This window comes from Melanotaenia boesemani, chromosome 11, assembly GCF_017639745.1.
Source record: "Melanotaenia boesemani isolate fMelBoe1 chromosome 11, fMelBoe1.pri, whole genome shotgun sequence".
NCBI lineage: Eukaryota > Metazoa > Chordata > Actinopteri > Atheriniformes > Melanotaeniidae > Melanotaenia > Melanotaenia boesemani.
In genome coordinates this window covers 27,811,641-27,838,984 of record NC_055692.1, presented here as the reverse complement: position 1 = coordinate 27,838,984, position 27,344 = coordinate 27,811,641, and the positions used below count along the sequence as shown (strand labels likewise).

Here is a 27,344-nt window from a genome sequence, read left to right as displayed (position 1 = left end):
GTACCGTCATCAGCTGATGGAGGAGGGGCCGCGTGAGTTTGTTGTTGAAATCTGGCCTGGGTCTACCTCTGCCCCTACATCTCATTAAAAAAATATTTTATTTTATTGAAAAAAATTAATGGAATAAATACTCATTAACGCCAAAAATGAGTTCAGAATTGATTTCCCAGATGTATGCAAATATCTGTGCAGTCATAAGCAGGGCTCTGGCACATAAGGATGAACAGTATGATGAAGTCCTGGGAATTATAGTGCCTGCATTTGTGATATTTAAAAAAAATGTCATGCAAACTGTGAATGATAAAGTGTTAGGCACAGAGCAAAATTATCTAAAGTAAAAGCAGAATGGACAGTTATTTTAATCATATGTTGTTCTACTGTTTGAATCATATTTGTTTAAGTTTAATTTTAAATAATATATGTACAGCTTGGTAGGTTGGATTGATAATTTTCATATCTACATAGGATATAGTCTAAAGTAGAGGTTTTCAGGGTTGATCCCATAGACATTGACCAGTTGAACCAAAACTGTATTTTGTTTGATGCAAATTCTTGAAATTCCTTAATTTCCTGTCCTGAGATATTTACTAAATCTCTTCCTTTGAGGAAGGTTTGTAAACCTGATTTTCCCAGACTCTATCTCCAATCTAACCTTTTAGCCCACTGACATTTAGGCTATACTTTGTGATAAAGCTTTGACATGAACATACAATGATATTATAAAATATTAAATGTCTGTTTCAGCTCAGAGTTTTTAATATTGTCAGATAAATACATCAGCTGCAGTAATGCAGTGTCCCCCCTCAAGTAACTAAGACTCAAAAGCTGGTGACACAACATGTACATTGAGGTACAAATGGCCTTCGTGAAGTCCAGCAGTTCTCTCATGGGGATGCCTCTCTCATCCATCATCATAGTAATGATATCTTCCAGGTGCAGTCAAATATCAGCCACATCTGCCTCAAAACCTAAGGGATTTCCTGAAAAAGCCTCATGTGCTGCAGACTATGCTGTGATTCTGTCTTATGTAGGTTGTAGAAAAATTACTAGAAATATATAAAGCATCAATCCACTGTTTACTGTCATCACACACTACATGATCATTTTCTCTGAAGCCTTTTATGTCCTCCATGGTTCACCCAACAGGAGCAAAAGAGACAATGGAATCACTAGCGGCAATTCTCAACATATGCTTCTTCATTCTGAGAGCAGTCAAGGTGGCCTACCTTGATTGTCTTGAGTTTCATTGATTAGTTTTACTGATGTTATCAACCCTGGAGCACAGCTGGAGGTCTCACTCATCTATGTTTAGTCACAGATATAAGGAAAACTGTGCCGCTATTCTGTGGCTGCCTGGAAACAAATGATTCTTTCAGAGCACATTCTGACTTCTTCTGGATGAGGTCTTTCTGTAATTTCTTACTAATTCATCCATCTCATGAAAATATCCTTCTAAACAGCAGCTGGTTGTGGGTGGGTGATACTGAGAGGAATGGTCTCCAGAGACTCCTTCCTCAAAACCCAAGGGTCTCAGATAATGGCAAACTTTAAAGGGCTGGATTTTTAAACTTTCTAACAATAAATTCCATATTTCAAGCCAAAAGTTGTGTATCCTTGCTGAGAATTTGGAGAGTGTCTTGGTTGTGTTTCCTTAAAATAAAATAAAAGAGACAGTTCAAAATTCAATATCTGCTGCATTTTCCTGGTCACAGGAACACTTCTTCACAGCTTATCAGAAGGAAAACCTCATTGTTGGTTTGTTATTTTCAACTATTTTCAAAACCAACACAAAGAATACATGTCATAACCAATGACCAATGGCTGTGTACTCAATATGGCTGAAAATCCCAAAGTCAAAGAGGAAGACTTTCAGTGGTGGTGAATAATACCTTGGAAAAAAAAATTATAATAATATCTTTGTGCAGAATAACAGCACCAAGTTCCTGTGGGACTTCTAGATCCAGACTGATAAACTAGTGACATTGTGATGATTGAAAACTTCAGATGTGATACATGTTGCAGTCTCCAGTGACAGAAACATCAAGAGGAAGGAATACAATAAGTTATAATATCAGGGTCTGAAGGAGGAAATTGAAAAGGTGCAGCAAGTGAAGGCAACAGTGGTGCCAGTGGTAACTGGAGCTGATTCCAAGAAAAACATTAGAAATCTTTGTTTAGAAGACTGCGTCAAACCATCAAGAGCCAAAGCTTCTGATGAGGACTCAAGCTAAAAAGGGAGACGGTCTATATGTGGGGTTTGTGTTAAGGCTGTTTTTAATGACACAATTATTCAGAAAAGCCCCTCGAAGAAAAAACATTATACTTTATATTTCCTCATTTTACAATGTCAGAAGAAAAAAAAAGCAATACTTGGTTCTCATCTTATTCCATTTTTTAAATTCTTCTCATTCTCATGTTATTTTAAAACCCCAAATGATTATGCCTTCCTGTTGTCAGGGTAGAAAAGTCTGCTAGTTCTAGTCACGCTGAAAAGAGAATTTTGATATAGGATTTCACAGTCAAATATTAAGTGGGCTGATCTTTCTTGTTCAAGATAGACCAACATGTCTCTAATAGAAATAACAAACGAGTCCTTAATGCAGGACTAATCTCAGCAAACCACCATCTACGCCCGGGCAGTGCATTATTAATGGGCAGTGTGGAGGCTGCTGAGCAAAGGGGCCTCGCCTCACTAATGGCTTCATTCCTCATTGTTAGATGTCTGCTGGAGAAAATGCACACACATGCTTCTCCCACACTCATTTATACATGCACACTTACACACACACACAAAATGGTACCATCCGTGCATATATTTTTAACAGCAATAATTGAACTTGATAGTATTCAGTTGTGAGTTTCAAACCTCCACAGATCCTCTGATAAGGTCACAAGCTAAGTGAATGCAGCTTATTGAAAGCCACGGCCCTGTTCACGTCAATCTTCTTTGCCTAATTGGATCAAAGATTACTCGTGGCAGCTGTATAAAACATCAAACGAGTGATTAAATGAAATAATGAGAAAATAAACCTTAATATTGCCAAGTGGGAACGGAGGCGAGCTGAGGAACGTGATTCCTCTGTGCTCTCTTAAATTATCTCTTTGCGGCTGAGGCTAATTGCTGGAGGATGTCCTCTTAACTGAGTGTGAAAAGCTGTGTCTAATTACTGCAACATTAATCAGGCATTAGCATGTTATCACAAGGTTAACTTATCAGAAGGAGCCCAGAAGCAGCTGGAGGTGCCATTCATCCATGGTGCACTGGGCCAGTTGGGCCACAAGGGGTAGTACTTGCTCTGTCTGTAGAACATAAGTCAGCCCCTTTGAAGCAGCAAGTTGAAATCAAAGACAACCATGTTGGATTGGACCGAGTGAGCGTTGAGGATTAGAAATTGCTCTGTGTGGAATGGGAATGCCCACAATCAATATCAGCTATTTCCTGCCCAGTGTGGAGCCAAAATGAGTGCATTTATCCTCAGGGAATTTGAATTTTGAGGATGTAATTTGTTAACATCTCACTTTGCACAGACATACCACAGGAAGGATCTTTACCATACACTGTGTGAAGAATTACATGGACTGAGAGAATCTGTAAAATCAATGTCAAGCAATTGTGTGCTTGGTGGAGCAGTTGGGTCCAATGTAATGAAGATTGACTCGGAGGTGATTGCATCCTAAATAACCTCACAAGCCAAATATGAAAATAGCCAAAAAATCAGCCGCAATAGATGATTGGGAAATATAAAATGTGCAGCTGATTTTAAAGTGTGGTCATTACATTTCCTTATGTATCTGAATGAGGATTTGTTTTTGTTTTTTTTATCAGTAATTAGTTCACTGAAAATATGTCTGATGTTATAACCAAAAAAGTGTCCACAGTTTTGTGTCATTACATGGCAAAAGAACAACATTTTTTTTTTCAAATTAAAGGTCATTTGTGGCAGCAGGTTGGTATTGTGCCCTGACTTCATTAGTAGCAGCTCTGGAGTGGTCTCATCAGGATTCCAGCAGGGCAGAGAAGCCATACCTCCAGCAGCTCTGCCAAAGGCGCTCATTTGTCAGAGAAGCATGGAGATCACAGGCTGATGAATTTCCCTCGTCTCCCAGACTGTCAAGCTCTTTGCCTGCATATCAAAGACAAAAGAACAGAGCCAGAGTGTAAGAGAGCAGAGCAGCCATTCCATTTAGAGATGGTCCGCTGTTTAAACCTCCCGAGCGTGCCCTTTGAAAACGCCTATTAGCCTGGGTGAGCAAGATTACAAGCAAATAAAATTACATTCATTGTGATATTTGATTTCATAATACCCCCAGAATGATAATTACAGCACTCTTGCGTTTTTCATTTAAAAACCATTCGACGACAACAAAGAATCAGAGATGGGAATGAGCAGGTTGTGCATCCAGCGAGTGAGTGCATATTATCAGACCTGTTTCACTAGAAGTAACAATAATGAGAGAAGAATGGGCACACTAATATGAACGTAATCAGGTGAGAGTGGGATTTAATGATATGGAACATAGGGCTTTATTTTCATCTGTCAGTCTTTCAATGGTGCTCCAGAGGAGCATGTTAGAAAGACAAAAAGTTTCTCTTGGAGACTGCAATATGGAAAGAAAATTTACTGGTTTTGACAGGGTTATTTTTCACCAAGGAGCACCGGGGTTATATCCCCTCTCCTAGCTTAACTGCGGCCTATCTGCCTGTCAGGGTTGCACCAAACGCACAACAGTTTGTTACAAGGGGGGAATGTGCACATATGCTGTCTGGCTTAAACCAACAAGCAGAAGGGAAGAGATAAGAGACATTCTTGAGCAGCACAGAAACGAGACATGAGAAAGAGCCAGCGTGATAGCAGTACTTGTTGTTCTGATGTGTTAAATAGCTGGCCTTCAACACCCCAATCAATCGCTGAGTGAGCCACTGTGTAGCCAAGGGTTGTGTGAGATAGCCAGATGGCTGAAGCCAATGGAGCTTTGCCTTTTGTGTCACAGACAATGATCGTGGACAAACAGCTAGAGAAAATGCATGAAGTATGGCAACTGGAGTGTTTTCTAAGACTGATAAGCTCAAGTACAATGTCTGTGTTGTTTTAAAGTGTAGACTTTGTTCTAATCATCAACAGAATAATGATTCATCCCCAAAGCATTCTGCAACACTGGCCTGCCCTTGAGTGGCATATTTTTGTTGTTCCATCGCTAGCTTGTCTGATTTTAATAATTTCTGATGTCTGATGTAAAGAATCAGTGACAATCTGCATAAGTATATTGTGTAACAAAGCCAACCAAAACATTGTTTAGTACCACTGTCATTCGACATAGGAAAGGGGGGATAGCCAAAACGTTAAAGTGCACACATTACAACATCTGTGGGACAAGACGGGCATTTTGTATGAGCGCCAAGACCTCCAGAGACTTGCATTGACTAATCTGCAAACAATCCACCCTGCAAGCCCCATTGCAAGAGGGAGAACAAGCCCCTTGAACAAGCTGTGACATTAACGAACACAGCAAGATAAGATATGGTTTGTTATCTTGGTGTATGGAACTCCTGCCTAGATAGGAGATAAGAGCCTTTCAAAGCATGTCTGTTGCCAGACAAATTTCCAAAGAAGCATTGGAGGCGGGCACAAACCCAGGCTTGGAACACTAAGAAGCCCTGTTGAAGCCAGTCTTATGAAGAATATGATCTCTCTCAGCCCTTTTCTACCTTATTAAAGCTGCCTTTTTTTTATATAACTTCTTGATGACATAAATGCAGTTTTACCAGCAGCCCCTCTGTGCACAGCAGCTTGGATCTTCCTGTGCTGAAAGAAGTTGAAGAAAGAAAAAAGATCTATTGCTAGGAGCACTTATAGGAATGTTAATCTGAAAGTACAGAATTCCATAAAATAGTGACAGAAAAATTATGAGTTAAAAAAAAAAATGTGGATTTAGGGGTTTTCCCTTTTGCTTCAGTGTGTCACAATGTTTTTTTTTTTTTTGTTTTTTTTTGTTCAAAGTCCAAACAAAAGAGTTATTCTCTCCTACAAAGGACACTTGCCTGAAATGTTAAACTTTTCTACTTATCTACATCCCTGTGTAACACAATGCCTGACTTTGTGATTAAACAAAGATGAATGGCTGCTTCACACACTACCATTTCAACTAATCACCTGACCAGTCAGAGTAGACTAGGCCTTCAGGAAATTTTAGATTTTTAATCTGAACAGGAACAAAACTGAAAGTTGAGACAGCTGGTATTACTATAAATACCACATATGTGTATTTTTTTTTCTCTTTATTAAAACTTCTAACCCCTAGCTGAATATCAAGGTAAAGCTGATCTCCTCAGGTGGTCTCCTCATTCCCCAAAGGCTTGCAGATGATGTTTAAAGAAGAAATGATGCAACATGGCAGTAAACATACCCCAACCTCTACATTTTTAAAAAAATAAATAATGTTGAGCACAGCAAATATGATTTAACTGATTTGCTAATCATTGGGTTTCCATGTATATTTTCACTATCATTGTAGAAATGCGTTTGCAGGCTAATATTTTCAGTTAAAGGCTCATATGGTTTCAGATGAGATGTTTTATTTTTAAAGTGCTGAAGTTGTAAATTCAGTCATTTCACATTAGAAAGGCATTCATCACAAGATGATGCCGGGAACAAGGTGTGCATTTTTGTCAGTGTCAAACTGAATAAAAGCGTGTGAGTATATACCCACACCACCAAAGGGGATGGGCTAGATCGTAATTCTTATTCGGTGGCTTGGAAAAACTTCCGCCTTCCCGAGTGCCAACGGCTCTGAGGCGATCCCAGTGATGAGCCAGGAACGCTCCACTAACTGAGCTCTGGAGAAAAACGGTCACGGCAAGATCCATATTCAAATAAACTTCACTCTTGGCTCGTGCACACAAGCCATGTTGTCACCAGCTGGCAGCAGCTCTCACCGCCCCTTCAAATGCTGAGCCACTTTTGATTAACGTCTCTATGGCTAATCATGTGCGTTGGCTGTGCCAAATTGGACAAGCTGCGTAAGCCTTGCATTTGCCTTGCTTTCTTTATTTAAAGACGTATTCAGAGCATCGGAGAGGCCCTTTACACCACCCACCCTTTCTCTTGTCTGGTGTCTATACGTAGAACAGAGAGGGTGGTGTGGCGGCATGGTGCCATCCTGTGGGTCCCTGAATGAGAGGACTATCACTGCCAGATGCACCCAGCTGCATAAATGTTATTCATATTTTATGGCTTGTGTACATAATATGGCCAATGTGGGAGATTGTGAGGCTTGAAGGCTGGAAAAATCCTCAAAATTGAATCAAAGTGGAAAACTTATTTTGGCTGTTGGCTTTTCTGGACCTCCTCCTTTTCCATCTGCCTCAATTCTGCTTTACTCCCTCCTGTCTCACATGCTCTCTAAGGTTCCTCTGTGAGTGATATACAGTATATTCTTTCTCTTTGGCTGCTTTGGCTCTTCTTGCACAGCAATAGTGGTGGTGGTGTGAGACAGCTGGAATATTTGTCAGAGGTCCCGAGGTGCAAAGACATTAGACAGCACTTTGTCACCAGGGTCTGGAATTCACACCATTTAGGTGTTTCCAAGTCAGCTCCTCAACCAGTGACCGGCCTGGTTTCTGTCAGCTGCCGCTGTGCTGACATTGAGGGCTAAAAAAAGATGGCAAGATGAAGGATGTATGCTGCTAGCCTTTTTAGGTGGTTAAAACAACATGCACTTTACAAAGAGTGGCATGACAGGGATCTACTGGCAAAGCTCTTGACTTGGTGCTCTCTCACTAAATTCTCTCTGTTCTGATATAGTTTAGTGGTTCAGAATGGCTCTCGTCAGGGTTTGCCCTCCCGTGGCCTGTCTCTCCCGTGGAGAGATAGGCTTGAACTCTGTGCTGAGCCGCGGCCTCCCAAATCACCAGGCCCAGCAAAGACTTGAGCAATTCAAATGTGATCATGGTAGGGTCCTCCCATCTCATTACCAATTTCCATTTTAAAACAGCCCTAAAATGAGAACTAATACATTAGCTCTCACTGGGAGAAAAAGTCAAGGGAGCCACTACATAGCGGCTCAGAAATGCTTTCATACATGTTTTATCAGTGGGGGAAGAGGGAGCAGAAGAGAAAAGGAGATTGGACTGAAACGTTCATTTGTTGCCCATCTTATTAGCTTGGCACTGTGTTATTAGCTGCCATTGTGCTCCATAAAAGCCCCTTAGGCCTGTTCCACTGCTCGCTGAATCTGGGGTGAGCTCTGTGCCAAACGCTTTTTGGAAGTATTTGAGACCATGAAAATTCAATCCCAAACCCTCAGCATCGAGGTTTCTCACAGATAAATGAAGAGGATTAGTGAAACAAAAAAACAATGTCTTACCTCAGATACCACCATATCCTATTAATTGGGATTAAAGTGGAGAAATGTGTAGGAAAAAATATTTTGATGCTATTTTGTGACACCCAGTTACATGAAATCCTCTCATGGTAACAATGTTACATTGAATAGTAAATTATGGAAAAGTAAATATTGAAAATAATGCACAATCCCAGCAAAAAAAAAAAAAAAAAAAAAAGCTTCTAAACATGAAAAACGAATTTAAAAGGGAGCTGACAATTGCAGACGCTCTAATAATCCACCTTGGGTTGGATATGCTAGGCAATGTGTCAATTGATTCCCATCTGATGATGGACTGTGTGCTGAAATAAATTGACCTTGCCAGACGATGAGTGAAATTGATGGAGCTTTTCATCTCCGGAGGGGCGTTCAACACTCCACAGCAAAATGGATAGAGCACAGGACAGAGTGATTGAGTCAGGGGGAAATTTAAGGTGTGTGTTTTTCTTATACCAAAGCTTGCCTGGTAAGTAAAATACATAGGAAAAAGAATCAGCAATCTCTATAACAAGTACAGGGGTTAAGTGTCTGTTGTTGACTAGATTATTAGGACTACAAGCACATAGGGCTAAAGCGAGGCTGGCCACTGACAGATGCTACCCACAGGAGGAATATGTGGTCCAATTACCAGGAGCCTAAATTGAAAGTGATAGTGATTTAAGTCTTCCCAATACGCCAGCCACATTCTGGCAAACAGTCTTTTCAAGGAACCATTTTAAAAACCCTGCTGGAGTGTGTGAGACACGGGAGCTCCATTGATTTTCAATAACATCCCCTAATGACCTGGCCATGGTTTGATCCACGCTGTCATTATGGCTGCTACCATGGGACAGGACTGGTGAAGCTCATAGCACACAGCAGTGAGATGAGTATTCAGAGCATTATCAGGATGAATTGGCTGTCTCTGGACAGGCGGCAAGCACAGCCGGGGTCTTGTCAATAACAGGATGGGGCACCTCAGGACTCCCTCTGTGGCCCACTCCACAGTGCCTTCCGGCTTCATTAGAAAAGCAGATGAGTGGTGTGCATGAGAAGAGGAGGCATACAGGAAAAGAGGGGAGCCTCTCCTCTACCATCTGATAGCCTGCCTCGCAGGCATTGCTCCCCTTAATGAGTCCAGACCATGGGTCAATATGCCGCTGGGCTGCCGGTCAATACTGGTTACCTGCAACACAAACACTCAAAACCTGCTTTTATATAGAATCAATGTTCTATTAGTCCCTCCCCGTATTGCCTTGGCCCAATCTCATCGATTCCCTCTGAAGAGCTCTGCAGCCCATGTTTGACAGATTATGGTCAAATGATCTGATGGCCTAAGGCTATTCTGCCAGTCAAGTCAGTTGCCTTTATGATTTAAACATAATAGCTTGATATCAGATGAGCAAATACTCTAAACGCTGAAAAATGAGGCACAACCAATATTGGAAAATCTATCAACCACATATAAACATACCACTCAAAAGGTTTGGCTCACTGACAGATTTACTGTTTGTTATCAGCAGGATGAAAAATAGGCAAGAAATATTTGACATTAGGTCCAAACTTTATTCCGTACATTTTAAACCATGAATGTTCATTTTCCTTTTTTTTCAACGCCTAAAACTCTACTTGTTTTGTATACAAGAGTCTAAGAAAAACAACTGCACAACACCACAAGGTTGACAGAGAAAGTCTTTTTTGCCATCCACTGAAAAGTGTCCCTCTTTTCATTCTAGGGCTGGTCCAGTTTGTGACTTGGAAGTCTTTTAATACTCCTGTCATTATTTTATTGGTACATATAAACATGTGTTAATCCAAGTTTCTCTCAGAATCTCTGGTATTGTTTGGCTCCTCCATGTGATTTCTTCATCAGGGTGCTGTGTGCTGCTTTGCATAGATTGCAGATGATCCATCCAGGCCTCCTTACAACACCCTCCCTTCATACTTCCCATACGTTGGCCAGACTTGTCTGTTGCCTTGATATTCAACAAGCAAGTGTTTCCACATGTTTCGTTTAATTTTGTTTTTTCTAGAAATGGTTAAAAAGACTAATAAATTTACAATGTAATCTTGCAGCGAAGAATATCAACAGGTTATTTACATCAGTTTTCTTTACAGAGACTGAACAAATACCTCATAATATATATTTATCTGCATATCTCAAAGGCAAAACAAATTAACAAAACGAGTCATTAATGTAGCATTAATGTACATTTTCATCATTGAGGATATCCTGGTACCATGAGGTTAAATTACAGAAGGTTTAATCCAAAATCAAGTTTTTACATTATCATAAGGGATATGTCTCACAATCAGCTGGGATAAATATTGTAAAAGGCAGGACTAATGCACAAAATACATAAACTTCATAGAAATGATATCTATACATGGAACAAGGATAGGAAATGTACAAACTCATTTCTCTTTCTCTTTTTCGGCACAAAGCAGAAAAAAGGTATTGATTAATATATTAATAATTATCAAATATTTAAGTCGGAAATAAACATACACTTACTTGTGTTTTCTTTTCCGACATCATTAAACCTCCAGTCCACTAAAAATAAAGTCATGGCATGTGCTTAATCAGCCTTACACATCCTTACTTTGTACAATCATACCCTTTCCCTTAGGGAGTTTTGCTCTTCTCCGGAGAGGAGCAGTGCATTTTGTTCCAAACAAGAATTCCAGGTAAGAGAAGTGGGGCTTGAGAGTTCACCCACTGAAAATTTGTGCCCTATTCCAAGAAGCTACCGAGCCTCTACTTCTTTGGGGTTGCGAGATGGGGAGTAGTCCCGTGGGTCCTGGGTGGTGGTGAGGGGTGTAGTCCTCCTCGGTGAGGTTGGCCTGGCACTGCTGGCTGGTACAAGGGGTGGGGGTGCACTTAGTGCAGCAGTAGGGGGTGTTCTGTTCAGATGACCATTGTGTCCCGTGGAAGGGCTAAGTCTTGGGTAGGGCATGCCGCCAAGGTGGGGCATAAAGGGGGGCATGTGGGGTAGATGGCCCTCAATTGGGGACTGGTGCAGCTGATGGAGGCGTGCTCTGTCCAGTTCCTCCCTCAGGTGGAGACGCTCTCGCTCCTCTGCCTGCTGTCGCATCCTCTCGTGCTCCCTGCGCACCTCCAAAAGGTGCTCGTGGTGTGAGTAATCATGCGCCTCCCTTTCGCGGTAGACTCGCTCCTGTTCATATACATTAGGAAAGCGGTGTCCTTGTTCGGCCCTGAGCTGGAAGTCCATGCGCCGCTGCAGGTCCAGGCTGCGGTAGGCCTCTCTAAGTGGGTCCCAAGGAAAGGCTGTGTGTGGGAGGCGCTCCCTTCCTGCCAGTGGGCTCACACCCATAAAGGGGGCCATACGAGCCCTATCTAACACATTGAGGCTGCCCATCTGGGGCATAGCACTCATAGAAAGTGGCAGAGAGTGTGCCATGGGAACACCTTGGAGGCCAGGTGCTGGGATATCACTACCACGGGGAGAGGGAAGGGGAGGCTGTTGGGACAGAGGTGGGTGGTGATGATGAGGATTTCCTGGTTGGTTGACAGGTACAGAAAGAGACTGGACTTGTGGTGGAGGTGGTGGCTCTGAACTCACCACCATGACCTCTTGTTCCTCCTTCCTCTCCTCCTTAATCTTCATGTCATTTTTGACTTTGTGGAGGAGCTCTGCAGATGGGAGCTCTTTTCTTTCGCTGTCCTTCATTGTAGGTGGAGGCCCACCTGACATCTTCATTCCCTGCTCATTTATAACAACTTTGGAGTAGGGAGAAGGGGAACGCTGAGCAGGTTTTAGGCAATCCTCTGACATTCGCCTCTCTAGCATCTCCTTGCCTGGTGAGCGGCTCTCCTTCACTTTAACGTCAGCTAGTGTGGAAGACTCTCTGTGGCGCTCCAGTAGCTCCTTCTCTGCCTCACGGACCCGGTCTACGCTGCCACTGTGATGCCGACCTGAATCATTGGAGTTCTGGCTGTTTGAGCGAATAAGGCTGCTGATCTGGTAGCTGACTGGCGCTGAAGCAGGAGAGGAACGGTTGGAGTGGCGGTTGCGATCCACAGAATCCCTGTAATGACATAATGTAACAGTCCAGGTAATTGTGTTGACTGTATTTACATGATTTACACTGACTAAGTTACCAGGGTTAAATTTTTAAATATTAAAATAGTAAAATGTTAAAATGGAATGGTATTTCTATACATGTATGAGTGCTGTTTTTATCTTATACCATGCTTTAAAGCAGACATCCGTAACTCCGGTTCTCAAGGCCCACTGTCCTGCAGACATTCAATGTTTCCCTGCTTCCTGACTCAAATTAATGATTTATTAATAGACTTGTGCAGAGCTTGTCAGAGAACAATTTAATTTTAACCAGGTGTGCTACAGGAGGGAGACATAGAAGACCTGCAGGATAATGGGGCTTGAGGGCCAGGGTTGGGGATCACCGCTTTAAAGGGTTGCACTAAAAGCTGATACCCTTCAAGTAATATTTTAAAGGTATGGAAAAACCAAATGTTAATATGCCTTGACTCACCTGTCCTTATCCTTCTCCTCTTTTCCAACAGATGAGTCTCTTTTCTCTCTTTCTCGCTCCCTCTCTCTGTCTCTTTCTCTGTCTCGCTCTCTCTCATGGCTATTGGCGGAGCTGCTTCTCTCAATGTCTGTAGTTTTGGGCCACTGTGGTGGGGTGGGGAAAGACGGTGGTGTGCGTCGAAGTCTGTTCCAGGTGTCTTGGTGGGGGCTGCCAAATGTGGGCAGTCCTCCTGGCCCTTCCTTGGAGCCAAACATACTATTGGACCCTGAAGGAAAGAAGTAGACAGACGTGGGACCAACTGTAAGTTAATTGGGCACAAAACCTTCTTGAAGACACATAAGATGAGAAAAACTCGATAACAAAAGCTGCTTTTGTTTTTGTCTCTGGAGGTTCTCTCACTGAAGCTGTTTGAAAGAGTTAGAGGTTAATGGCTCCCCCCACACCACAGGAAAAAAACACTCATTTGCTTTTAGACTAAAGGGCTTTACCCCACCCTCCCTCCTTTTTCTGAACCGGATGAACAGGGGAGGCTCACTTGCCCTCTGGAGTTGAGAGCTGTGAAAAGCCAAGGGAAACCTTAGCATTCCACAGCATGTCTATTCCTATCACATCCATTTTCACAACAGGGTGACTGATTTGGCACACAAAAACAGGAGGGATGAAGAAAAAGAGAGGAAGGAATAAAGAGAAAGATGCAGAGGGAAAAGAAAACATCCTCCACGGTGATGTAGAATGGGCTTTTTAAATAATTAATAGATGAACTGCCACCAAACAGCAGACCTATGAGCGCCTGTTGGCAGCAGAGCAGCCAGATTTAAACCATGCTGTTGGAGACATCACTGGTGGATCAAGTGGAAACAGGTAGGAGGTTTCCTCTGGTGTGTGTTGTACTGCCTTGTTGGGCACCCCTGGACTAAGGTTGTTTGGACACAAAAACTAGAGCTAAGCGTCTTTTTTTCCTCCCCTCCTGGCTATCTCTGTGGTCTACTGCTGTCCTGTTCTGTTCTGTTACTGGCCATAGGGGCCAGATTGAGGGTGGGGGGAGTGGAGGAGGAGAGGGGGGCCAGCGCTTACCAAGCGAAGGGTTGCCTAATCCTCCGAAGGCACTGCTTGAAAGGTTGCCGAGGCCGCCAAAGGAACTGGAGCGACTGAAAGGATCTGCAAAATGCCAAACAGGGATTAGCAAAAGGGGGGGCTAGTTAGCGGTGCTCACCCCAACACCAACCCGTTTCACTCTGCTTTTCTCTTACAAGCGAGCTGTGGTGTTTTTTTTTTGTTTTTTTTGTTTTTTTTGTTTAAAAGCGCTGCCACCCTAGCTCTGTGCCTGGTGTTCCTGCGGTAGCCAGGTCACCTGGATGCTGAATTTCACTGACACTAACTGGAGCTGAGTGCCTCTGACCCTGCTGGGGCAAATGAAACAGTACTGTCTGATGGGGAAATTAGTCTGAGCTCTTGGGGCAGAGCTGAAAATGGACTACTGCATGACAGGGGAGTTAGGGCATGTTCAAATTAGGCTTAGTGAACTGGAAATTAATGATGGACTTTATAGACTACAGCCTCCTAATTATCAGGAATAACACAGAGTCCATAAACAACATTCAGTTAATTTTCTGTCCCATTTCAAATAAATATTCCATCAGGAAACGCAGAACATATTAAAAGATTGGGTTAGAGTGCTTTGGACTGGGGTTTGTTAATATGTTTTAGAGAGAGAGAGAGAAAAAACAAACAAACAAACAAACAAAAAGAAACAATTAAGAAATCTCCTCTGCATCACACAAAATTTCCTAGATGGGAAAATTAGGTTAAATCTTCCTTCTCCATTTATCAAGTATTCATAAGCACATAAATACCAAATGTTTTAGTTTACTCCATGAAATCAATTTGCCACTCTGGACCCAAAGATAGTCTCAGACAAAAATAGTAAAAGATAAAGGATAGATTAAAACCAGACAAACAAAAAAATAAAACAAACAAACAAACAAACAAACAAACCAAAAAAAAAACTTATCTGTTAATATGCAAGACCAAATCCATTTCACAGACTTATAAATACAGTCATAGATGCTCCTGTACTGCATGCACCTAGCCAAGACAAACGAAGAATGACATCTACATCTAGAAGCTACGTCTTTTGTAATAAGTCCAGACAAGAGTTATTTTAGGTTGTACTGTGACTTATTCTGACTGATTGTAGAATGGCTACACTCAATTACCATAAACCATGAGTTTGCTCAAGAAGTGCTGCAGCTGGTTGTGGCCAACTGGATTCTACATTAACCTTGAAATAAACCTGAAATCACAGCTATAAATTTCTATGATATAGATTTCACCCTGGTGGCTTGTACTGCTTTTGAAACTAGAGTGCAAAATAGAAAGAGTGAGTGAAAAATATACAGAGAAAGAGGAAATAAATGTATGAGTAAAACTGTAAACATGGAGTTACTTACACTTACCTGCCAAGTGGCTAGGAGGCAGGAAGCCACTGGGATGTGGGGCAGGGCCATATGGAGAGGGAGCTGGGTGTCCAGGGCCTATCAGAAGAAAGAAGATCATTTCTTTAACCAAACCAAATGCAATGATAGACCAAAATGATTTCACATGAAAAACAATCATACTGCAATTAGCCAAGCTATAAAAGGTGAATGTGACTAAATTTTCACAAATACACATCAAAAACTTGCTGTTTAAGCATGTCAGTTAAATGAGTCAAGAGACTGCCGAGTAAAGCCACTGATACTCCATTCATACTATCCTGTTTTGCAGCTGTTGCATATTTATGCTTGAATCTATAGCAGCTCTGCGAGGTCAGTGTTGAATGTGCAACTTACTCTTTTACAAAACACTGTTACCATCACCCATATCCCATGAATTGTTAATGAAAGAGCCAATTACAGGAGTGCCTCTGACAAACCACCGCATAATTATCAGTCAAAGGGCGCTCTCCGTTCTGTTGCCCTCCAACGCAGGACAAATCAGTCAATTACCGAACTTAGAGTCATGAATATTCATTGACAAATCTGACTTCCTTTACTGGCAAAACATTTGCTGCTAAAGCACTATAATTATAATTAAGTGAATATCACATGAGAGAGAAAAAAAGTTAATGCCATTTCATCAGTGCATTTTTGACGTGTTTAGAAATCATCATTTGCATAAAGGTAAACATAGCATCAGAGGGCTTTGACACTGAGATAATTTGAATATTTAAAATTATTTCTGTTGTGCAGGAAAGTTCAGTTGAGCTCTGTATCCTGAGGGACCTGACTGACCTGTTGAAGGGAAAAGGGGCCTCGCCAAGTCATGAGGGTATGGGAAGCCAGGGAAGACTCCTGGGGCTGGGGGTCGACTGAACAGGTCCAGCTTTCCGTTCATGTCTAGTTTATGGGGGTCAAGCTGCATTTGCTGAAATAGAAAATAAGACAGAAAGGCAAAGATTATGAGGTTGGCAGACAATAGCACCAAACATTTCCAGCATCAGAGTGAATGGAGTTTGTACTTGGCTATACTGAGTGAAACATCAGAGAAGGAAAGAGACATCAACAATGGCTCCATGTCTCCAATTCTGGCCAGCTGTTTCATAACAAATATATGTAAGCTGATTAGGAACACTAAATCTTCGGTAAAGGGGGTTCAGGGCCCAGGGACTGACACCACCAGGCCTGAAACATAAGGGGAGGATCTCTGCAGTGAGGACATACCAATCCCTTGGCTGGGTGAGGAGTATTTCCACACAGACAGTTTTATCATCACGTTGCATTTTGATCAGTGCAACTATTCAACTGATAATTTTGTCAGTGGGCCCTAAATATTTGGTTTATAATCTGCTTCTTATATGCACGTAGCCCTAACTGTACCTATACTTGTAAAGCCAATCTTCTAACTCTATTTTTGAGACAGGTATTTTATAGACACACTATTAGAGGAAGAGGAGAAATTCTTTTACATCCTTCTGGTTTTTATAATCTGCCTTTTTCTAGCAACACGGCCATTATGAAACCAATAGTAGCATGACAGTAAATAACTCAACAATTTAAAATCCAACTATGATACGATCAGCCCAAATAGTATTACTACGACTATTATTTCCATAACCAATAACTGACCAATAGTTTTACATGATGGCAAGATTCCTGCAAAAAATGATAATGCAACTCACACACCTTCATTTTCTGCTGGTGGTGGTAGATCTGCCAAGCGATCTGGACATGTACCGCACACCACTTGCCTGGTTTCTAAAAATTTAAAGAGAAACTGGGGTTAGCCTGCTGGCTTCGAAATGGAGAGCTAAAAATGGATTCTGGCATTGAGATTTTCTGGCCAGACTACAAAGTGGGATCACGTCAGAAACATAATAAAAGTATCTAACCCTGACTTAAGCAAAACCCTGCATTTGGTTGACTGTGAATCGTTGAGGAATCTGAAGTTTTAGACTTTGTGGGCTGGCCAGAGAGACAAAACACTTTTCTAAAAACAGATCAGAAATCTACTTACCCTTACAGATGTCCTGAATGGATCACTTATCTGTATGGATAAACAGGTAATCATTATCATCCACAACACAGACAAATAGCAAAAGGTAAAAATGCATATTTTTATTTCTAAGGTAATGTGTTCAAAGATATACATGAGGAGGAAAGTCTGATCATTTTACTTTGACACACATACGTAACACAGATGTGAGTGGATTTCAACAGAAGGAGCAGAGCAAGAACAAACTGGCTGAGATGCTCTCAGCCTGATGCTTACCCGTGGATCCTTCTGTAGCAGTGTGTGAGGAACTGCTCCAGGACGTGCAGCCACATCGATAGGATTAGAAGCCTGACAGAGAGAGATGGAAAGAGAAAAAGAAATGTTGTAAACAACCATATTTAGAATATGTAAAAACATTTGTATAATACCTTTCCACAGTACAGAAGAAACTGAACATCATTTATGAAAAAAAAAAACATTAAAAGGTGTTTTGTTTTTGTCTTTGCAGAAACTTGATGTGCTTTTTCTCATTGTATTTTTAAGTAAATACTTTTTACTGATTAAAAATTACTTTAATGTGCTTTTCACTTTGACCACTATTATATGAAGATAAACATCTTCACACACACAGTATTACTGTAGGACAAAATCTTGCGACTTGTGAGTCTTCTCCATGCATGGCTGTGCCTGGAAAGCATTAAAAAAAGATCTTCTTTTAAAACCTCTAGAATATCCTCTAGCTAGTGATGCTTAAATATCCAAGCCTTATCCTTCCTTGGTAGCACTATAGCTTGCTAATCCTTAACTACTGCTACTATATAGCTGATGTAGATAAAACTGAAAAACCCCAAGCTAGTCTCCAAGAATACTTAGCCAGGGCTTTAGATGCATAAGAGTGTTCCTTGAACCATCTGGAGGGACCTTCGACAAAAGGGTCCCTCCGTGACTGAGCCCACTGGGAATTGTGCCAGCGGATTTAGGCCAGCTTTGATTGGTGGCTTACTCCAGGTCACAGCCTCTGAGCATCTGCCAGACAGACTCCCACTTTTCCCACTACATCACATCCCCTGCATCTTCTCTCCTCTGCTCTCCTAAACAGACACTTTTTTTTTTCAGCATGGACTGCCATGCCTTGGATCAGCATGTAGCTCTGACCCTGATTCAGGTCCAGCCAGATCTGACAGACTATTATGAGATCTTTAGTGAAGTGCAGAGTTTAAGCACAAAGAGTTTTCTTTGGTGAACTTATTATAGTGGTCCAAAATGCTGGAGTCTTTTTTTTATGACAGACCTTATAGGGAATTTCATTTTTATTCTTTACTCTTTTGTGACTCTAGCTGAGAGCATGCTTTGAGTGCTGTACTGATTTTCAATTTCAGATGTGTGCCTCTTTTGACCACATGCTTCCTTTTATTTCTGCCTGTTTGTAGCTTTTAGGTTGAGGATAGGGATGTGGGTCTGACCTTGGGCTGGAAGGCTCCTTGCAGTGAGCTGAAGGGTCCTGAGTGTGGGAGCAGCGGGGGCATGCCTGGCATGGTTGGGGGATAGGAGGGGAAGAACTGGGGAGAAAAGAGGAGGAAGGGAGACACAGAAAGACACATAACAAAATCATACAGAGATATGTACAGGATTCAAGCAAGTGCACACACAAAGCCACAGACACAATAAATGTTCTCACGGCAAGATTCAAATATGTCAAATATTTGATTTGCCAAATGCAAATAACATATTTACATCAGAATAACAAAAGAAACTCACATTTGAATGTCTGATGAATGGATTGTCCAGTTTGGGAGTGTACTTGTCGAACTGCAGAAGAAAAGAGAGAAAAGAATTAGGAAACAAAAGTCCTTCATGCAAAACCTTTCTTTAATAAAAATGTGTCATTATTTTTATATGACAAAAAAACACTCATTTAACATCTGCAACTGGTCATAAGCAGGTTGAGATCAAGAATAACAAGCTTTGAGGTAAAGCAGCTAGCTTGCATTTGTCATGGGTTTCATTAAACGGCATGGTCAGATAGGCCGTTAAATCACTAACAATGAGACAGCTTGAGCAGACTGCCAGGATCAATTTAGCCTGCATGATTTTACAATTGAGCATACAGACAGCTTAGAAATCAGATCATTTTAAAACTACACCAGTTGTTTCTGTTTACTGGAAATTTTGCAGAAATGTGATTCTAACTGCTTTTGATGGCAGTGACTTTTTTCTCCATCTTTTTTCTTTTTTTTTTTTTTTACATGCCCCAATAGTATAGATGGGAAGAGAATATATGGGGCATGCAGCTCATTTTCTACGTTTTGAAAAACAGATCTGTGAATAAAATCATGGACAAAATATGTCAGGAGTGTGAGCAGACTGCCTCAATTGACACAAACTAAATTAAATTATTTGCAGTGGTTAGGGACTAATTTGAGACAGATCAGCACGAGACTGACACCACTTTTACACGGTGAGCTGATGTGAAGAAAACCTTCCCATGCCAGAGCTTATGCCTATCAGAATAATTTGAACTGGGATTTGCCAAATAAAAACTGTGTGGTTATATTAAAAATGTTTCCGATCATGCCCTGAACACATGTGAATCTAGTCAGTAAACTGAGAAGGAGAGAAGGGAGAGACAGAACACAGAAAGTTACCCGGTGCATGAATGGGGACTTTGTATGACTGTTTGCAAGCCAATACTGGTTCTCTATTTGGAAAACTGCTAATTGCAAGTGACAGTAACTTATTCCTATTCCACAAATACACAAACCATTTGCAGGTACTTTTTGCGAGTGTTTTCACAAAGCTCTTTTGGCAGGCGCAGATGTTTTGGGTTTACATAAAATGGGAAAATGAATGGGTATGAATCAAGACCTCTGTGTGTGCGAGGGCTGCGACACGGGTGGTTGAGAGGGGGCGCTGGCTCAAGCTTGGCTAAGCTGCTGGTGGAGCAGCAAGGTTTGGGTCAGGGGCCCTCTGGTGTAGCAGGGTCTTTTACATATGCGTACAAAATGGCAGCAGTGGTAGAGACAGTGTTGGCGGCCCTGTCGGTGGGCGATAATGGTTTCATTTCAAAGACAGACAGCCTATTGAGAAGAAATGCCAAGCCAGCTTCCGAGCTCATTAAACAGCTCCTCTGCATTTCTGAAGGCGCGGCCTGTTTAATGTCCAGTGCTGAAAAAAGGATTCTGACGGCTTTACAGCCTTGTAAAAGAAAAAAAAAGGAGAAAAATACAAAGTCGGGACTTCATAATTTATAGTAGCTGTCACAGTTTTATTGTGAACAGCTTTGGCTAATTAGTGCCTAATATTTCATCTTATAACAATTAAGGATATTTCTTGTCTATAGACATGGCAGAGGCAAAGAAGCGGTCATTCACTGCGGCCATTTAGCAAACCAGCTGCTTGAGGGCATAGAGCAATAAACAAATATAGAGGCTTCATAATTTCATTAATTACAGCCATTAACCAAGGGCTGTTACATAGCTGAAATGACATGGGGCGTCTAGAGAACAGGAGAAAAATAAAAGAAAGAGATGGAGAGAGGAAGAACAGCTGGGAAATACTAGGTCTGGCTTTTTTGCTTTTTGACAAACCAATAAAAACAACGACAGCATCATCATTATTCCTGTTTTTCTAAGTAAGAACCAAAGAGGAGAAAAACAGCATTGTTACTGGGGGGCAGGAGGGAGTGGGAGAAGTATAAGTTAAGTGAGAACAACAACAAAAAAACAGCAGAGAACATTAATGTCAGTATTAAATCCCACTAAAACGAAATGCATGGGGTGGGGTACATCATGGACTAAAATCCCTAAAATAATGCCACAATTAGTGAATGGGGGAAAATCACCCCTTTCATCTATAAAGAAAGTACTGTGTACTGTACATAATTCCTACCACATCAGGAATGAAAAGCAGTCCAGATAACAGCATCTGTGTTGGCTCAAGAATCTTCTTAATGATCTCTGTACTTATCTAAGACTGAGACATAAATACCAGAGCTTTGATTTCTAATGTACAGGATGGGGATAATCTTGAAGAGGGGCCTTAATGGGACCACAGGCTCTTAATCAGAGGTTGTGGTATGATGGATTAGATCTATTAGACTAATGCCAAAAAAAAAGCTACAAATGGGGACCTGTCTGAAATGACTGAATGACAGAAACTGCGGTGCAGTTGAAATGATGGATGAACAGTCATAACCTTTTCTCCTCTGTCCTAATCTGAGAGCTGTGTGTATGTTCCTCCACCCACCACCACCCCTCCCTCCCTCCACTTCTCAGAATTGATGGCAGTTAAAGCATGGAAGCAATTAGAAATGTTATCATACAGTTTTACAGTGATGTCATCCCTCCCTTTATCTGCAATGAAGTCATTGGATCGGCTGCAAAGCTTTGAATTTGTCATTGTAAAGGATGGCTGCTCTTGGACTGGTGCGCGCACACACACACACACACACTCACATATATATGTGGCAAAAACTTCCATACAAATATATAATTTGCATGAATGTACTGATACACACACACACAAACACACACAGATCTGTTTGATGATGTTTGTTGCTCTTTGTGAACAGGCAAATGAAAACATTTAAAAAAACATCCATATGCATACTATTTAAATCCTGCCTTTTGGCAATTCCACTTTTTGATCATCAGCGAACATTAAAAAGTCAAATACATGTGAAAGTTAAGAGGAACATGACTAAATTTAAATGAAATTTAAAGGCAGAAAATTGAATCTATAAAACATGATGCATAACATGAATTCTCGCTATAGATGGAAAAGTTAGAGTGCATGCAAGTATATACAGGATGTATTTGGTTGGGTTTGACCAACTTGAGCAGCAACTAGCATGTTTCTAGACAAACTAGCAGGCATATTAAGGTGTGTATTTGTGTAAGGAGAGGTGACAGGAAGTGGGCCATTCTCTCTTACAGAGGAGGAACAAATATGATGCTCCAGCAGGACAGTATGAAGAAAACAAAGAAAAACTCTAACTGAATAAGTAATTTTCTCTAAAGGGAGGGGTTCATACAGCTATGGGACATATTTTGTAAATTTGGGGGTAAAGAAAAAAGGCAGGAGTTGATTAAAGAGGAGATTGGTAGGGTGACAGGTGAGGTTGGTGGGAAATTACGGGAGCTTTTCTTTTTACTTATCCTCACATTTCTGGCTTGGGTACGCACCATGGGGGGTGCGGTGGGCGGGGTGAGGATGGCGGCCGGGGGCAGACTGGCGGGGAAGGGCGTGAAGGTGTGCTGGTGGGTGTGTTGGTGCTGGTGCATGTGCTGGTGTTGGTGAAACTCGGCCCTCAGGAGTGACACGGGGGCCAGCGGCGAGGCAGACGGCCCCCGGCCCCGCTCTGAACTCTGAACCAGGAAGCGGTTGTTCAGCTCCTGCCTCAGAAGGTCATGCTCTGCAAGAAAGGAGAGCGAGGAAAACCCAAAAAAAAAAAAAAAAAAAAAAAAAAGAGGGAAAAGAAACCAAAATAACAAAACAAAACAAAACAAAACAAAACAAAACAAAAAAATAATAAAACAAAAACAAAAGGAAAGAAAGAAAAAAGGGGTGGAGGAGGGAAGAGGGAGGGGGGACACAAGGGGAAAAAAAAGGCACGAGCGCCCAGTCAGTCTTCACAACAAGGATAGAAGAAAGAAAATAGTCACCTGGCATTCTCTGTTTCTCCAGCTCATGCTGTGAGGGTTTTCTACGTGGGGACTCATTGGTGGTGGTAAGAGAGTTGCCTGTGACAAAGTGCCAATCAGAATCCCCGAATGAGGCTGGCAATACATGATTGGTTGGTTGAATGATATCAACAGGCTGGTATCTAAAGACAAGAGAGAACCAAGAGTCATCCCAGCAGAAAACACACACACTCTTGCCCTCTGTTATTAGTTCAATGCACATTTGGCATATTTATTACATATTTTGGAGACACCCATCATCACTAGAAACATCTTTTTATTATTTTACAGAAAACTGTCTGTTAGACCAGTTTGCTTTTTTTTTTAATATAAATCAGGTACAGCAGGGTGAAACATAATTCTGGTTGTTGACAGCAAAGCATATTTAAGTACTAAAGTCCTGCTCTCGGTACTGTGGAAATGTCTCCAGTTAGATGATTGTGTAGTTGTTAGTTTACATCTAATTGTGACTCAACCTAAGGACGTTGTGGACTCCTGAGATTTCTATGGATACAGTCAATCAGTTTGTGGTGTGCTTCATGTGCAGCCCTAAGAATACCTTTGGTATAAGTTAGCAATATATTTCCATTAAATATTCCTGTCCATTCCCTGTGGCCCCTGTGTAGGGTCCTTTAAAAAACTTTCCAATTACTGAGTTTATTTTCGCTGTGATGAAAACTGACTTGAAATAGTGGAGTCTGGAGAAATTATTGGAAGAAATCTTTCATTTCAAGTTCAAGTCAAAACAAAAATTTGATTTTGTAAGCTAAAGAAACAGCCTTTTTCCATGCAAATGGTACACCTGAGAAGATTTAGCAACTAAAAATGACCAGAGTCATTTTAATAAGCTTAGAGGTGTAAAAGGACATACACATTTAAAATGTAATAAATAAGTACTTACCAGAAAAGAAAGTCATGCTTGAGCATTTGACTAGCTTCAGTCCCATTTAACATATTTATCCAGTTACTATGGATTCTTTTCTTGTTTTGGGTTGTTTAAACTAGTCTTGCACATGTAACCATTTTTTTTAAAGCTAGCTGTTACATAAATACTATAGATTTGCACTAGATGTGAGACTACATATAGTGCAATTAAACATTTATACATGCATAAACATTAACAGCATAAAATAATTCTAATATTACAAATTTGACTATTTTCTAATAAGTATTGTTCTGAAAAAGAAATTCAAAATGATAGTAAACGCAATCACTCTTCACAGTATCTTTTTTCTTTTCTTTCTTTGTTTTTTAAGTAAAAATGTGTTATAAAATTAACAAATCGAAGGTGAAACAAGCAGTACTGAAAGCTTGTGCTGGTTCCTTTAAAGCCATTGTGTATCAGATGTTTGTGTCTGCGGTGAGTCGACCACCCAACATGTAAGGTGCCTGGCTTTACCTGGGTAGGGGGTGCCGGCGGGGTGCCCGGGCACCACTAAACTGTTAGCTGGTAAGGTCGGTGGTGGCGGCAGTGTGGCTGGGGTTGCAAACATGGCCGAATGGCGATGCGCAGGGCTCCGTAGGGAGGAATAGTGCGAGGTAGAGAGATTGGCTATGGACAGAGGCAAGGCAGGAGCCGTGGATGGGAGCCCACTGAGGTGGTGGTGAGGGGATGGGGGTAAGTGCTGTTTGGGAAGACCCACTGGACTGCTGCTGTGGCTGCAGATGCAACAGGACATAAAGAAACAAAAGTCCTACGTTATTGTGACCAAAAACATTCAAATAACAATATTATGGTATCAACAGAAAATATAAAATCAGACTAATTCAACTTTCAAATTGAGTTTTTATCCTTTGTTTTGGTAATTCTTACATTTAATATTTTACACCCCCCCCCAAAAAATAAAAAAATAAAAAAGGTTTAATGACAGAAATTTAGAGGTTGAATTTAATTTGAAAATACTGGACTATCCTTTATGTTCTGCAGTACTGATAAGTAAAAACAGTAAATCTGGCGTGTTATATTATCACTGTGTTTGCATCGCATACAAAAGATGAAACTGTGAAAGTGAATTATCCTAATTTAGTAATTTCTTCACCTCCTTGCTGTTAATGGTACAGAGATGTGTTGTGGTCTTACACACATCTCAGCCAGCCATCTGAAGGTGTTGTTGAACCTCTTCACTAACACAGATCCAATGTAAATGTGTGGCATTTTTTCACCTGTAATTCTTAGTGAGAGGCCTGCTTTGTATAACAATCATTTACCTGATGTCGTGGAGGCTGTTGTACTGCAGCGGGTGATGCACTTGATGGCTGATGACTGGCCGCGTATGGTGGGGTAGGGGTGGAAAAACACGGGGCTCCTGGTGTGAGAGTGGATGAGGAGGGTGGGGCTGGGGATGGGGTGATGCCTTCAGCAGGGGTGGGGTGGGGACAGGGGGTGGAGGTTGCTGTTCCTTCTTGACACTGAGAGGAGGAGGGGTGGGGAGGCAGAACCTAGGAGGATCTGGGGGGGCTGCCGCTGCTGCAGGTGCAGGGGAGCCCGTAGGTGCCGAAGCCGGGGTAGGGCTGGGCACGGGAGGTGCAAAGGGCACCTCAGTGTTGCTCTGCTCCTGACTGCGCTGAAGTCCTGAGACCTTGGCTGAAGTACAAGTCTTAGACTCGGGACTCTCATTCGTTGGCACACCTGAGAAGAAGAAGAAAAACCCAAAATGTAGGATGAAAATTTAAACCAGACCAAAAAATGTCATCAGTCAGATTACATCCTCATCTTAGATGGCATACTTCCTAAATGGACTCCACAGCACCTATAATATACTGTATATAATTGGAAATGTATACTTGATTAATGATCATCACGGATGAGGTAAAAAATAGCTCCCGTTCCTTTTTTGTAATGTTGTCCTAGTGTCCTCTGTGCAAGGTTCCCCTTGTTTCCTCTCCCTAGGTTCCAGTAAGTGTTTAATCAGGTCGTTTTCATGCTTGACTATAATCAGATGATCCAATTTCTTCCCGCGATCAAGTCAGTATGAATAAATCACAGCTAATTAAAGTTAAATGTCGGCACCCATTCAGGGCTTCGCTGAACACACAATCTGGCATGAAATAATTATGTTTCAATTGTGTTGTAAAGGGATTGTGGCCCCTTATCCTGTCCTCTTTGCAACTGTGTCATTCTATCCTCCCTTCCTGTTCTTTCAGGGAATGTAGGAAACCCCAGCAAAGCACTATGAACTTAGCCACTTTGTTTTTACCATTCATCACAGGTCTTTTCAACATAGCAAAGCTCTTATAATCAGAATTTCACTAAACGAATTCATTCTTTCACTATTGCAATTCAATTATTGTAATTATGTGCTGTTGTAGCAGGAGAATAAAAATGGCATATAATACAGCATTTTTAGACATTTTACACAAAGTAATTATGAACCTAATTAAAAAAAAGACATTCAAAAGTATCATCAAGACATTTGGTGTCTGTCTGCTTCTCTTAGAGTGAAGACAAAAAGCAAAACGGACCATAACGTAATGGTTTCAGAAAATGTTGATTCTATACCACTATAACTCTTGCTATTGATGGAATTCATGCTAAGCACAGAAACCTCTGATGCAGGAAAAAACTAAATCAGTGAAAGATGATATTCACATATATAATCAGACAGGCAGGGAAAGAGAGAAGACAGCCCACTGGTGATGACTTAGAGTCTCTTTAATCTACAGCTAAGATGCAGCTGTACTTGAGTCAAAAGGCTTACTAGCATTTCAATTAAAAAAGCTCCACAGGCATTCTCAGTGGTAACAAAAAATGAGAAGAGCTGGGAGCTGCTGTCAAGCCAGCGAAACTCAACATGCAGCCCATTAATGGAATATCCAGTCCGCATTAACAGCCTGCTTAATCTTTCAAGGATCCTAACACCCATAAAAAGACCAATAAAAAGACGGGGCAGAGCTTTTATTATTTTATTTGTTGAGCTTTCCCCTCCCTAACTCCTTCCATTTATTAGAGAAATGGGGCGGGCTAAGGTGTCACGATTTTCAAATGAATTCCGGTGTCCAGGCATATATAAACCTCCCGATTTATAGAGGTCTAGGACTCAGATTAAACTGCCAGGCCCTGGTTGCAGCAAGAGGAAATGGAAGACTCAAGGCAAAGACGGAGAGACAAGCACAGGCACACAAACAGAAGCAAAGAAGCAAATATCCACAGTTGAAATGTCGCCATTGGGCGATGTTGCCATGGCAACCGGCTCACTCAGACACAATGCAATGCTACTAAGGAAAATCTCACTACAACCTCTAGGAGATGGAGGAGGGCCTCTCATTTTAATGCTGCTATACAAGGGCCAGAGCAAGCACCAGGTTATCTTA

General features: G+C 41.4%; 1 protein-coding gene across 10 annotated transcripts in view; it reads right to left on the bottom strand.

The window, feature by feature from the left end:
* Nucleotides 1-9,913: 9,913 nt before the first annotated feature.
* Nucleotides 9,914-27,344, bottom strand: part of fbrsl1 (fibrosin-like 1) — a 270,860-nt gene continuing 253,429 nt past the window's right edge. For 4 of the 10 annotated variants that reach the window (XM_042000414.1, XM_042000418.1, XM_042000422.1 and 1 more), the window contains 13 exons: nucleotides 25,242-25,662; nucleotides 24,433-24,692; nucleotides 22,515-22,765; nucleotides 19,111-19,161; nucleotides 18,816-18,911; nucleotides 17,629-17,700; nucleotides 17,374-17,403; nucleotides 17,043-17,114; nucleotides 16,152-16,284; nucleotides 15,330-15,413; nucleotides 13,954-14,037; nucleotides 12,880-13,144; nucleotides 9,914-12,411 (listed from right to left, as the gene is read on the bottom strand). In XM_042000414.1, coding sequence (XP_041856348.1) covers nucleotides 11,109-12,411; nucleotides 12,880-13,144; nucleotides 13,954-14,037; nucleotides 15,330-15,413; nucleotides 16,152-16,284; nucleotides 17,043-17,114; nucleotides 17,374-17,403; nucleotides 17,629-17,700; nucleotides 18,816-18,911; nucleotides 19,111-19,161; nucleotides 22,515-22,765; nucleotides 24,433-24,692; nucleotides 25,242-25,662 — 3,122 coding nt within the window. In that variant the 3' untranslated portion in view covers nucleotides 9,914-11,108. Of the gene's footprint in view, nucleotides 12,412-12,879; nucleotides 13,145-13,953; nucleotides 14,038-15,329; nucleotides 15,414-16,151; nucleotides 16,285-17,042; nucleotides 17,115-17,373; nucleotides 17,404-17,628; nucleotides 17,701-18,815; nucleotides 18,912-19,110; nucleotides 19,162-22,514; nucleotides 22,766-23,015; nucleotides 23,177-24,432; nucleotides 24,693-25,241; nucleotides 25,663-27,344 lie in introns of all 10 variants that reach the window. The other 6 variants (XM_042000420.1, XM_042000424.1, XM_042000415.1 and 3 more) reach the window with 5 other exon arrangements.